Genomic DNA, 13907 nt, shown 5'->3' on the forward strand with positions numbered 1-13907 from the left:
TTTCAAGCTGAAAGCTTGTTCTCTGTGTTTTAAATCTGGCTGACAGTGACACTAAACAAGCACCTCCAGTTGGCTCATGTGTCGCCGCAGAGCCTGAACATTTTTCCATGCCCTCCGGCTTTCGAGGGTTAAGAAATGGGTGTGTTCCCTCATATCCCTACTTGACCTGATGCTACTGAAGACATGTGGGAAAGAATTTCTCACATATTTTCAGACACTCTGTCCACACTGAGCTTAAATCCAGAGGACTGCTTAAAGTTAGGGCATATTTATTGAGAGTTTTCTTAACAGCAGCTTTTATTGTTCTATAGTTGGGCAGGACGATACGGCTGAAAAATGTACCAAAGCGTTTTATATCAATCGATATCAATATTGATTAATTTTTTTGTTTTAAATATATGAAGTACTGCAAGACATTTCTTGTTTTAACCACAGTTTTCACTCCACAAAATATTTTGTTATTTTTAAGCAGTTATGAGGCACTGTGGCAAAAACTGAAACTTCTGCTGCGCCAGTTGCCCAACAGGCTGTTGCTAGGTAACCAAAGAGTGAGTTGCTAGGTAACCAAAGAGTGAGTTGATTCCACCAACTTTGCTTAGCTAGTTGTGAGAGCTTGAAGGTCCTTCCTCTGCCTAAATCTCCCAGAATGCTTTGCGGTTCTGGATCGGAGTTCGGTGAAATTATCGAACATTCTATCAGATGTATTATCTACCAATATTGATCCGATAGGAGAAAAGTCAGTGGTACTCACAGAACTCTGAGGTGTTTAAGACCAGAGAAATCTGTCTTGGTTATGACCGTCAGGTTGTTCTCGTTCAGATCGCTGAAAAATAAAACAAAAGACAACAGAATCTTTTAACAACTGCGAGGGAAAAAAAACACATTGATACAAAGCATTATCCAAACGGGCATTTTAAAACTGGACAAATTGTGTGAGAAATTGGTAATATAATGGTTTGGAGATCATATTTTTGAAGCCTCCACTATGAGATCCAGCGTTGTCATGTTACAATATTTCTATTTCAAACAATAAAAAAGTGTTGTTGTTTTGTTCAATCTCAGTCTATGGTTCATTGAACCAGATTAATAATGAAAAATGAGAGCAAAATATCTTCACATTGTTCTGGTTAATCATTGCACTGTCTAAAATATATACATCGTGAAAAACTTGTGCAAATATACAAAACACAATATATTTTCTATTACATTAAACATTAAGATATTTTCATAAAACCTTCCAAAATAAATCTGAAAATATATTTTAATATCCAGTATTCTTACAGAACCATGTAAAAAGTTGAACCTTTTTATTTTTGTTCGTGTTTTTCTGTCTGTCTTGTTCGTGTTTTTCTGTCTGTCTTGCCCAGTTTTCTACAGCAATCTGTACACTTTAAATTACATTGATTTTGTTTTGTAGCTGGTTTATAAATCCTAAACATTTGCTACTTGTTGGCATAATTACAGATGCAGCTTGTGGCCTCACTGTTTGGACCGACTGATGATGTCACTTTTCCCACAAGCTCCTCTGGTAGGTGAGTAAAATGAGTGCAGTGTGTTTATGAGTGTCGTGTTTCTGTCCTACTGGAGCAGGCTGACCTTGTCCTGTCCGCCATTAAATGAGGCTGAGAGAAACAGGAACAAAAATATAAAGAAAACACCTGCTGAGGAAATACAGAGACCTCAGTTAAAGGTTTCATTATTCTGGCCTCAGATCGAGATTTTAATCCCACTGCAAAAACACAAAATCTTACCAACTATTTTTGATCTAGTTTCTAATGGAAATATCTTAGTTCACTTGAAATAAGACAAAACTAACTTACAATTAACATTTCAACAAGAAATATGAGCTTGTTCTAAGTAAATCATTTCTTAATATTGAATTAAAAAAAGTATTGCTTACATTGGCAGATTATTTCACTTATAACAATAATCTGCAAGTGGAACAAGTAGGTTTTTTTTGTCAATATTAAGGAAATATTTTCATAAAACAAGTCTCTATATCCTGTTGAAAAGTTACTAGCAAGTTGTTTTGTCTTATTTTAAGTGTATTAAGATATTTCCATTAGAAATTGGACCAAACATACTTAGTAAGATTTTGTGTTTTTGCAGTGCATTTTTCCCTCCCCATAATTTAAGAAAATGTATGAAATGTCCCTCTGTATGAGAATTAGAAGGAAAATAATTAATGTTGGGTAGGCTGAAGAAAGAAAGAAAGAAAGAAAGAAAGAAAGAAAGAAAGAAAGAAAGAAAGAAAGAAAGAAAGAAAGAAAAAAAGAAAGAAACAAACAAACAAACAAACAAACAAGGAAAGAAAGAAAGAAAAAGAGAGAAACAAACAAAGAAACAAACAAATGCAGATATTTTATTATCTCATAGGGGGAAATTTGTCTTGGACATGGTGCGCTAAATGAAGTTGTTACCATGATTAAATACACAATAAAATATCTACCTTACAAATATCTGCCTTATTTATCATTCCAATCTACTTCTGGTTCCATTAATCACAGAACTGCACAAATTAAAATTATGAAAATATATCTACTTAATGGAAACGCGCCAATCACACAACAATAAATCATGTTTTTTATAAGTTTTATCAGATTTATTTCTCAAACTCCAATTCAAACACTTTTTTCTGCATCACACAAGTCACATGATCAACAGCCGGATGTTGCTACTGACAGAAACGCCAAAGAAGGCGACAGAAAGTGGTAATAGGATGATGGGTTGTTTTTGTTCTTTTCTGGCTCACAGCATCGCACAGTTCATAAAAAGTTTTGTGTCATTCAAACATGTTGAATCCAAAGCCCTTCTGTAAAATCTCAGACTACAATTTCCCCACAACGTCTCATACGTAGCAGATCCCAGATATAACAGGTTTGTCTCCAACGCCTGAATAAAACGCCCGACATCTCCTCTGAAGGCTGATAGATGATGATGCTAGCTAACTGTTTACATCCGTTGCTGCCATGGTTTTTGCATGAACAAGCTTATTCACAGGTGATTTTAATTTCATTTCTTATTTAATGGAAACACCACAACATAAATTGAGTTTTTGACTCTAGCAGAATACCAACAAAGACTTGCACACATTTGTAATGGAAGCACAGCTGCAGTTAAGTCTAAATAAGCTATGGTTGCAAGAAAAATATATTTTTTGTCTGAAATACCAAAGATGGAGAGCTTAGTTGGAGGAGAGATGTCTGAAGCAGGGGATTGGCTGCAGAGGAGGGAGTGAACAGCATGGTGGGGGGTCCTAGATGGGTGTGAAATTACCCTGATAATTAAAGTCCACAAGCAAAACCAGAATCAAGAGAGAACGCAGCATACAGTCAGTGTAGTCTACATTATGAGAAAGAAAGAGGAAGATAGAAGAGAAAGGAGAGAGAGAGAGCACATTCTGCTAATTGCAAATCGTCCCCAGTAGCTGAATTTCTGTGAGGAGGAGGAAGGAGAGGAACAATGACGCGTGGTTAATTGATTTCTGTGCAGCAAGGCTGGGTCACGGGGTCAGCTAAGCGACAGACTCCACTTGATTGGCGACTCGGCCAAACAATAGCTCATTAAAGCAGAACGCGTCTCGCACATGCAAACACAATCGGCCGCCTCAGTTGGCGGTTAGCCCGCTCCGCTCTGCGCTGCATGGTAACATCTGACGGGGAAGGAGAGCAGCAGGAGGTCAGCTTACGAAAACGACATCCAGACCAGCTCAGATACGCAACGTACAGAAAACACAACTTCCTTTGGACAGCCGGAGAGAAACGATGCAACAAAAGAAACGCTAAACATTAGTGCTGGATTAGCAGTGAGATACTTATCCTCACTTGCAATTTGCAAACATCCCCAGTGCTTTTGGATACCAATGAGTTGCTTGTGTGCAATTTTAATTTGCTTGCTTGCTAGCAGAGCCCCTGAAAAATGCAGTGATCAATAAAGTATCAGGATACACAGACCCGGAGTAAAGAAGGTTTTGTTTCCCAGAAAACCGCAGAAAACAAACAACAGAGGGGACAATGCATCCAGCAGAACGGCTCCTGGATCTCAATCTGTCTGGGCTTTTATATTAAACTCATCTTTCTTCTTCAGACTCTACAACAATAACCCAGTATCATCATTTTTAAGTGTTTATACTTTAATTTATGCAGAGCCTTGAAGATGTTTTTCATATTTTTTCATTTTAGAACCTCAAACTTTAATGTTTTGTAATTAGATTTTATGTAGCGAACATAAAATGCAGTGCATAACCAAACTGGAAGAAATTCTATGAAATACAAATGAAATTAAGCTGTGGTCTGCATATAGTATCTCTTACCAATCTTTATACAACTATACTTTGAGATTTTGGCCAATTCTTTGTTGCAACTTAGCTGAATTTCAGTCAGACTGGATGAAGAGCGTCTATGAAAATCAACTTTTGCACTGCAAAAACACAAAATCTTACGTATTTTTAGTCTAGTTTCTAGTGGAAATATCTCAGTACAGACAAAACTAACTCATAAGTAACTTTCAGCAAGATATAGGAGCTGATTTAGAGTCAATAATTTCTTAAAAATTATGAAAAAGTGCTAGTTCTACTGGCAGATTATTTCAGTTGTTATAACATGGAGGAAAAAATCCTTCTTTGAGTTTTCCAGACAATAGTGAAACACACAAAAACACACACAAATTACTAAAGTTACCGTTGTAACCATTAAACAATCTCCCTTCAGTTCAACCTTATAAGTGAAAATACATTGTTGATGTTACCATTATAAAATAACTTGCAATTAAGTATTGGCAAAGATCAATGTAATTTTCACAGGTGGCGGCGGCCAGTTGTCTACAGCTGCTGAAAGTAACTTAAAACGTTACTTTTTATGTAACTTAGTTACTTTACAAATCAAGTAGTCAGTAATCCAACTTTTTCAAGGAGTAATCAGTAATCCGATTAGTTACTTTTTCAAAGTCACTATGCCATCACTGCCCAGTATCATACTGTTTGCTTCAGCGTTTTTACTTGCAGAAGTATTCACTTTACAGCCTCAAATTTCAATGTTTTGTGACTTGATTTTACGTAGCTAACAAATACAAGGCAGTGCATAATTGAACCGGAACAAAAATATTTTAACATAACACAAACAATTTTTTAAAATATTTTAACATAACACAAACAATTTTTTTTTAATCAGATAAGAGATATTTTATAGAATCTGCTTTATCCACCTGTAGTCAGATTTTGGCCAGTTCTTCTTTGAAACATGGCTGACGTTCAGTCAGGCAGGGAAAAATATCCCAGTTTTGTCTCTTCTTTTCGTGTTTGACATAAGAACAGAATAATCTGTCACAGAGCTGGAGATCTCTCTGGTTTTTAATTGACTCAGCTCTGCAAAGTCTGGGCTTTGTGATCAAAGTTTGAACCACTTTAAGAATGAAAAAGAAGTTCAGTAAAACTCTGACCACGTCTGGTTTGGACGTAAAATCAGTTCAGGAAATTAGTTAATAACTGCAGTAAACAGCTGAATGCAAACATAAAAATGCAACTTCATTTTTACTATACTACCTATTTTTACTTCCCCCCACCTTCCATTATCATCCCTTCATTCTTTCACCTCTCTGCACACCAATTACCCTCCTCCATCGTTCCGCCCGTTTCCCATGAGGAACCATCGTCCTCCTTATTCCCACTCCACTTTCAGAGCCTTTTTTCTGTTTGCTTTCTGTTTCAGACTCATTCGTCTCATCCGTCATATTTCTCCCCTGTGGCAAAGCAGGGGATGCGACTAATATTAGCAGCATTACACGCACTCATATCTAATGACACTTCATTAGAGGCATCTTTCCCGCTCACGGACCGCAGGGGACTCGGAAAAATGATTGGAAGAGATGAGCAGAGAGGCAGAGAACAAAGCGGCGATCGGTAATAAAACTCATAAACTAGGTGTGTGTGTGTGTGTGTGTGTGTGTGTGTGTGTGTGTGTGTGTGTGTGTGTGTGTGTGTGTGTGTGTGTGTGTGTGTTTGGACGGTGAGAAACAAAGACAGAGGCTACCTTCACACTGCAGCCTGAAGTGACCCAATTCCGATTTCTTCCCTCATATTGCGGCCTGTATCTGATCTTTTCGTGACAGTCTGAACAAACACAGATCGGATTTTTTTTTCTCGAATGCGGCCCAGGCAACTTGGACATCCGATACCTAAGATACCTAACCGATCTTTTCAAATCTGAACGTCATTTATACTCGACAAACGTCACTATTCTGCGTCCTGATTCGCGGTAAGAAAAACAACAAACATGGCGGACGATAATGAGGATTAAGTTGTTAATGTGCAGGTTCCGGTCGGACAACAACTTCGGAAACGTGAGATGTGCTCTACCGTTAGCATTTATGTTTCCTGAGCACTTCTTCTTCTTCTTCTTCTTCTTCTTCTTCTTCTTTGTTATGGCGGTTGGCAAAACGCTGAGCTCGCTCTCTGTGTGACGTTATTGCGCCCTCTACTGCGCATGCGGGACACTTCCAGGTCGTTTGACGTTCTCACTGGAGATCTTAGAAGTCGCATATCTTTGGAAGCGTGAAGGACCACGGCAGAAAAAAAATGGTTTGACAAAAAAATCTGATTTTTGGTTTGAAGTAGAGTTAGGTTATAAAATAAGACACGTTTTTATAACCTAACTCTACTTTAAACTTCTCCACTACTTTCTCTGTTGTGCTCCTTGGTGTTTATGGTGCTGGTTTTCTCTAATGTTCTCTAGTAAACCTCTGAGGTATTCATAAAACAGCAAACTTCGATTAAATTACAAACAGTTACGACTTGGTTTGCTATTTATGGGACTTCTGAAGGATATTGGTTGTTTTGGATTTTCCTGAGGGGTATCAGTGTAAAGGGGGCAAGAGAAGACGGCACAACACATTTTTTCCAACTTATTTGTAAAAGAAAATTTGTAGCACAATCAATTCACAACTACATTTTTGCACTTTTTTTATGTTTGTCAATCACATAAAAGGTTGCACACTGCAAAAACACAAAATATTACCAAGTATTTTCTGTCAACTTTTTAATGCAAATGTCTTATTACACTTGAAATACGGCAAACTAATTTAGAAGTACATTTTTAGCAAGAAATATGAGCTTCTTTAAGTCAATAACTCCTTAATATTGAAGAAAAATGACTGGCAGATAATATTACTTAAAACAAAAGATAATTTTTGTCATGTTAAGTGTAAGACATTGAATGATTTATTTCAGATATGATAGTTTTTTTACTTTCTACACTGCAAAAACACAACATTTCGCCAAGTATTTGTGTCTAGTCCCTAGTAAATATCTTAGTATATTTGAGATACACTAGAAATACAATAAACTAAACTTCAAGTAGCTTTACAGTAAGATTGGAGCTTATTTTAAGTAAATAATAAGTTCCACTGGCAGATTATTCACTTATAAGAAGAAATTTTTATCATCTTATAAGTGAAATAATTTACCAGTGGAACTAGTACTTTTTAAAACAAGCTCCTACATCTTGCTGAAAGTTACTTTTGAGTTAATTGTATCTTATTTCAGGTGTACTAAGTTACTTGACAAAATTGCTTGGTAAGATTTTGTGTTTTTCCAGTATCATAAAATGTGAAAAATTCAAGGAGAACAAAACAATAAAAAAAGATTCATTTTTTATTTATTTTTTTTATATCAAGCACTACTTTTGGTCAGATAAAACGTTGTTTTAGAGATCGGCTCTTCAGTGTGACACTCATTCAGACATCTCTCCTCTTTCCTGTCTTTTTTCTGCTACACTAATCCGACTCATCAGAGCCCAAAGGGCATTCAGCCCATTTTGCAGCATCGCTATGACAATCCAACAAGAAGGGGTGTTTAGTTTGACTGGTGCAGTCACCTTGATAAATGACCCCGTTATTGCTCTGACCGAGCAGCGTTCCCTGGGAATTCAGCACTGGAGTAACTGAACACACACACACACACACAAGCACACACACACACACACACACACACCGCCAACTCTCTGCCCCGGTCCAGCTGACACACACACTCAGATCACTTTACATGCTCACTGGGCGACAAGACTTTTAACAAATAGCTGCTTAATGAGTCTCTCTCTGCTGCAAGGCGAGCTAATTAAATCTTGGACTAGGAAACAGTTCAAAAGGTCACAGTGATATTGAGAGAGAGAGCAACAAACGATTGTTTCAGTTATTGATTATTCTGATGATTAATCGGATGAAAACATGCACGTTCAGCAGATTTTTCATTTGTTTTATACAATATTAGAAATACATTAAAATATATAAATAATTTAATCCTTTTTTTAAATAAAAAAAAACATTTTATTACAGTAAAACAGTAGTGTACGCATGATTGTAGCAAATGATGCATTTAAAGCTAAAAAATATACTTTCAATAATGTGAAAAGCTCAGTTTTACTCAACATCAATACAATGTAGGATCATCAAAAGGTTGCAAAAGGTGCTTAATGGGATATTTGTACAGAATTTGAACTGGGTGAAGCTAAAACTAGTATGTCAGTTTCTGGGTAGGACATATTTACAAAGAATGTTTCTTTCATCATAAAAACAAAATGTACATATTTTTTGTGACCACAAATTTTGATCGAAAAGCTCCTCTCCTGCGGAGGGTTACCTAGTTCACAGCTGGTGAGCACTGCAAAAACACAATGTCTTACCAAGTATTTTTGTTCTAGTTTCTAGGGCAAATATCTTCGTGCACCTGAAATAAGAAAAAAATATCTTACAAGTAACGTTTCAGAAAGACAGATGAGCTTCTTTTGAGTCAATAATTCATTAATATAGATGAAAAAATTCTTGTTACTCTGGCAGATTAATTCAATTATAACACAGGAAATAGTCTGACAGTAAACTAGAACTTTTTCATTAATATTAAGAAATGATTTACTTAAAAACAAGCTCCTGTTTCTTGCTGAAAAGCTAATTGTAAGCTAGTTTTTTCTTTTTTCAAGTGCACCAAGATATTTCCACTAGACACTAAACCAAAAATACTTGGTGAGGTTTTGTGTTTTTACAGTGTTTCCATTAATGTGGAGAGGTTTCCCAATAACAATCTTCCACAAATGTTGAGATAAAGGTTAAAAACTCCTGCATAAAATCACAACACAAGCTTTAACATGCAGTTTCAGAATTACACTAAAAAACAACTTCTGATGTATTTAGACAATTACTCCATATGAAGCAGAAGTCATTAATCACACATATCACCAGGTCTGCAGACATGAAGGAAAGTTTCTGAAACACACAACATCTCGTCTCTGTCATTTACTCATGTAGAAAACTAGAGCTGAAGGTTCAGACCTTTGACTTGTGGCCCAAGCTGCCATCCAACCTCGTAAAGCTATCGGGCGTAAAGTGGAGACCTCCTTCATGCTACAGTAAACCAAAGGAGAGGCAGGATAATGTATCTCCTCCAGCACCCCTGACAGCCATCAATAATTCATACACAAGCACTCTGGAACCTGAAATAAACACATAACCTCACCAGGTATAAACACAAACACGTTCAACATGGCTTCTGGAGAAAACGCTTCACGAGAGAACCACAGCTAACAGCTGGTTTCTACGGAAACTACAAATATAAAACATAAAAATACAAGGTCAACATGTTGGTGACACATATTTCCTTTAGAAATGTATTGATTTGAGTTGATATGAAGTTGGGTTTTACATTTAAAGTTCATTAGGAGTTCAGCAGATTGAAGCAGTGCAAAGGTTGGAGATATGCACCAATATTGAGTCATCAGAAATGCAAAATGACTCCAGTCTCAGCATTTACAGTACAGAATATCATGTGCAAACAATTAATCTATTCAGAGGTAGATGGGCTGCAAAACAAAAAAAAAAACAGGTTGCTGAAGTAAAATGATAAAATGTCATGTTTTAATGTCCAAAACCAGGAAGTTAAGTTACACAGAATGAAACTCAGGCTTGTTAGCAAGTTATTGCACAAACACTACTTACACTACTGTCGAAAGTTTTAAAGTACTCACCCGAAAAGCTAAGTAAAGTTTTTTTTATTTGATTAATCGATTAATCGTCAGAATGATCAATTCCTAAAATAACTGTTAATTGCAGCCCTAGCATCTTTTAATGTTTTTCTAATATTGTTTAAAAAGGCTTAAGTGGTTAAATGAAAAACCTGCAGAATAAGCTAATATTTAAAAACCTGATTAATCGATTAATCGTCAGAACAATCAATAGAATAATCAGTTACTAAAATAATTGCAGCTGTAGCATTGTTTAATGTACTATTGTTATTGTGTAATAAACGCTTTAAGTGGTTAAAAGAAAAATCTGGAGAATGTGTCAAATATTTTTTTATTTGATTGCCCAATTAATCGATTAATCATCAGAATAATCGTTAGCTGCAGCCCTAATATTCTTGCAGCTGTTAAATCCCAGATTTAGAAATCAACCTAAGCGCTGAGGTGTTGAGCAATCAGCAACATGACCAGGTAAACTGGTTGTTTCCCTTGAAGTGAAAGCAGCAACATGCCGTCACTCTGAAGGATTCCCCTCGCCTGCCTGCCTGCCTGCCTGTCTGTGTGAGACCATTTGGTCGTCAGAACCAACAGAAGAAGAAGAAGAAGAAAATACGTCTATGTGTAACAACTCACAGCCTCTCAGTCCCTCTGGGGATGTTTTTGGGGACGGAGTGGATTCCCCGGCCGTGGCAGTCCACCGTGCTCCCCAGGCAGCTGCAGGGAGCCGGACACGCTTCAGCGCCTCCCGGACCCACCAGGACCGCCCACGCCAGCATCGTCCACAGACCCGCCGCCGACCCGGCTCCATCCTTTCTTCTCCCCGCTGGCATCCTGCTGTCCTCCACGGCTCTCCAGGTTGATCCGGACCCGATTCCCTCCTCCTGTCGCCACACCGACACTTGTCTGCTTGTTTGTGAAAGTGGGCAGCAGAGGCAGGAGGATGTGGGTGAAGTTCAGCTGGAGCTGAACAATCGCCACTTGATCCCAGAGAGGAATCTCACTGAGATAAAGAGAGGGGAAAAGGACAAGTGTATCTTCTTCTTCTACTTGTCCCCCAGCTCCTCCAGTTGGTTTCTTTTCCTCTGCTCCCCTGTGTGTGTGTCTCTCTCTCTCTGTGTTGCAGCTGTACAGTGCACTTGCCTCTCCCCTCCACTTTTCATTGAGTCATTGTGCAGCGAACAGTGAGCCACTAGAAAAGAAAAAAGAAAAAGGGTGGGTGGGGGGGACTCCCTCTATCCCTCTCTATCTCACACACCCCAGAGTAATCATCTATCAAAAGCTTTTACAAATAACAGCACCAAGACTCCTCCTACACACACACACACACACACACACACACACACACACACACACACACACACACACACACACACACACCCAGAATGAACTCACATCTATTCAGTGTCAGCAGCCACCGCCGCCTCCAGTGACAGCGGCGGTCCACTCCTCTTCCTCTCTCTCCTCTTCCTCTTTTCTCCCCTCCCCAGAGGAGGAAAAGAGCCCAGGGCTCCGACGACACGATGAGAAGTCGTGATCGCTCTGAAGTATCCGACTGGGAAACTCTGGGGAAGACACGAAAACGATTTGGTGGAGAGATGAGGCAGCAGAGGAAGCTCCGCTCAGTGAAATAAACGTATCAGCATTTATCCAGTAAAACTTTGCTTTACGTTTGGACCAGTACACTGCAAAAACACAAAGTCTTACCTGGCATTTTTCACCAATCTCTCATGCAAGTATCTTATTACAGTTGAAGTTAGAAAATGTCTGCACAGGTTTCAGTTTTTTGCTGGTGCCGATTTTTTTGACTGAAAAGAAAGTTGCTGAGTTGGGAACAGTAGAGTGACTATTGTTAACTACAGACCTGCGGAAAACGACGGTGGCTGATTTTTAGACATTTCCCAATAAGATCGGCTTCACATTACGCAGTTATTTTCAAGTTCGCTTCTCATTTCAAGTGAAATAAAATACTTGCAGTAGAAACTAGACCAAAGTTACTTGGTAAGATTTTGTGTTTTTGTAGTGAAAGGAGCGTTACCGTAGCCGTCAGACTTCAATCAATCAATCAATAAAATTTATTTGTGTCACATTGAAGCAGCAAAGCAGTTCAAAGTGGTTCCGATCATCAAAACACAAAATTCAACAATTTAAACATTACTTATTGCCGTCATTATAAATCAAAATGCTGATTAATGTTTCATTGGTTATGTTTCAAAGCAACTCCAAACTGTGCGGTTTTGTCTAGATTTAAAGGAACTCAGTGTTTCGGTTGTGTTGCAGTTTTCTGGACATTTGTTCCAGATTTGTGATGCATAGAAGCTGAATGCTGCTTCTCCACGTTTGGTTGTGGTTCTGGTTTTAGCAGAGCAGAACCAGAACTAGAAAACCTGACAGGTCTGAAAGGTTGACTTGATCAAATCATTAAATATTCACATCCACGCTAATCACACAATCACCTCCTTTTCCTGCTCACTACTGCTGTTGTGCATCTTTTAACACATTTAAATCATTGTTAAAATAGACTAACATATAATTTAACCAACATAGTTGCATTTTAATTTAAAATAGAAACAAAAAAGCTAATTTTAGAACTATTATTGAACATTACATTTCAGGGTTTCCCCCAGTGTATTATAAGCCTGGCGGGCTACCAGGCTGTACTTGTGCCCCCACCAGGCTTAGCATTGCTGATTTATTGAAAATATTGTTAAATTTAGCATTTTTAAGTCTTTATAATTGGTGTTCAGATATTAATCTTCCAATAACACATAATTACCAAGTGATATTTTCATGTTTCCTGTCAAACTGTAAACATTTTTTAACTCAGAAACACAGCAGGCCGAATAACCCAACCAGCTTAGCAAGTCTTCTGGGGGAAACTTGCATTTAAATTGTTTTACTGCGATCATGTTTTCTTCATAATTCAGAGCTGAGGCAGAGCTTTGGTTAATTAAAACGTTTCCGTTGATTCCAGCGGAGCTGAAATGCCGTCAGCTGCCACAGATCTTACTCAGAAGTCTATTACGAATCCGCTGACAAAACGCAGTCGGGTTTGAAACCCGCCACCAAATAAATCTCCACAGAAACCAAGACTTTTTTAAACTAAAGAATAAAAACTGAGGACGAGTATCTCACAGCAGAGATGTGGTGGAGTGAATGCAGTAATGATTCACCTAAAACACACAGATTTAAAACTTGACCATTATCAACCGGGGTGGCACGGCGTTTTTTATGCACAAGTGATTATTTGTGATGGTTTCTCCTTGTTCCCACCCTGAAGGCTTTCTATGATGGGTTCGTTTAACCAGGCAGGCCTCAGAAGTTTTGGAAAAACAAATTGGCTGCAGCCAGAGCCCAGCTGCTGCTTTTGTGAACAGAATGACTCATTTGGCCATAATCGGCCACAAAGACACCGACAGCTCAGGGGTGGGACTCTGTTGTTTCTGGGGCAAAAATAGCTGGTTAAGGACCAACGGATCCATCGGGGAGACGGGTTCCCACAGACACATCCCGAATTATTTCTGGAAGAAAAGATGCTTTTAAATGACCGTTGTAGATAGAGGGGAAAAAAAGAAAAAATTCCACACAAAAAAAGAGACTTTTTAGATTAATGTCAGGAAATTTCCTTTAAAAAAAAAAAAAGAAAAAAAAAATCAAAGGAATTTGTTTTTTGAAAAGTTGAAGATTTGGTTAAAAGAAATCAACTCAGAAATGCTTACACTGATCTCAGAAATTTTCTAGAAATAAAAATAAGAAAATTTCTTTGTTTAAAAAGTCAAAACACAGAAATACAAAAACGTAACATTTTGAAATTAACCTCAGAATTGTTGTAGAAAAAAACATGGAAATTTCTCAATTTGAAAAATCAAAAATTTGCTTGAAAAAAAAGAATTTAGGTTAATTTCCGAA

At 37.8% G+C, this 13907-nt stretch overlaps 1 protein-coding gene across 3 annotated transcripts in view; it reads right to left on the reverse strand.

The window, feature by feature from the left end:
* LOC103470154 (slit homolog 1 protein-like) overlaps window positions 1-12182 on the reverse strand; it is a 62670-nt gene extending 50488 nt beyond the window's left edge. Inside the window, exons 1-2 of one of the 3 annotated variants that reach the window (XM_081610529.1) lie at window positions 10635-12182; window positions 752-823 (exon numbers count right to left, since the gene is read on the reverse strand). In XM_081610529.1, the coding sequence (XP_081466655.1) occupies window positions 752-823; window positions 10635-10831 (269 nt within the window). In that variant the 5' untranslated portion in view covers window positions 10832-12182. The other 2 variants (XM_008418363.3, XM_008418354.3) reach the window with 2 other exon arrangements.
* Window positions 12183-13907: the final 1725 nt, after the last annotated feature.

This window comes from Poecilia reticulata, chromosome 1, assembly GCF_904066995.2.
Source record: "Poecilia reticulata chromosome 1, P_reticulata-male-v2, whole genome shotgun sequence".
NCBI classification, from domain to species: Eukaryota; Metazoa; Chordata; class Actinopteri; order Cyprinodontiformes; family Poeciliidae; genus Poecilia; species Poecilia reticulata.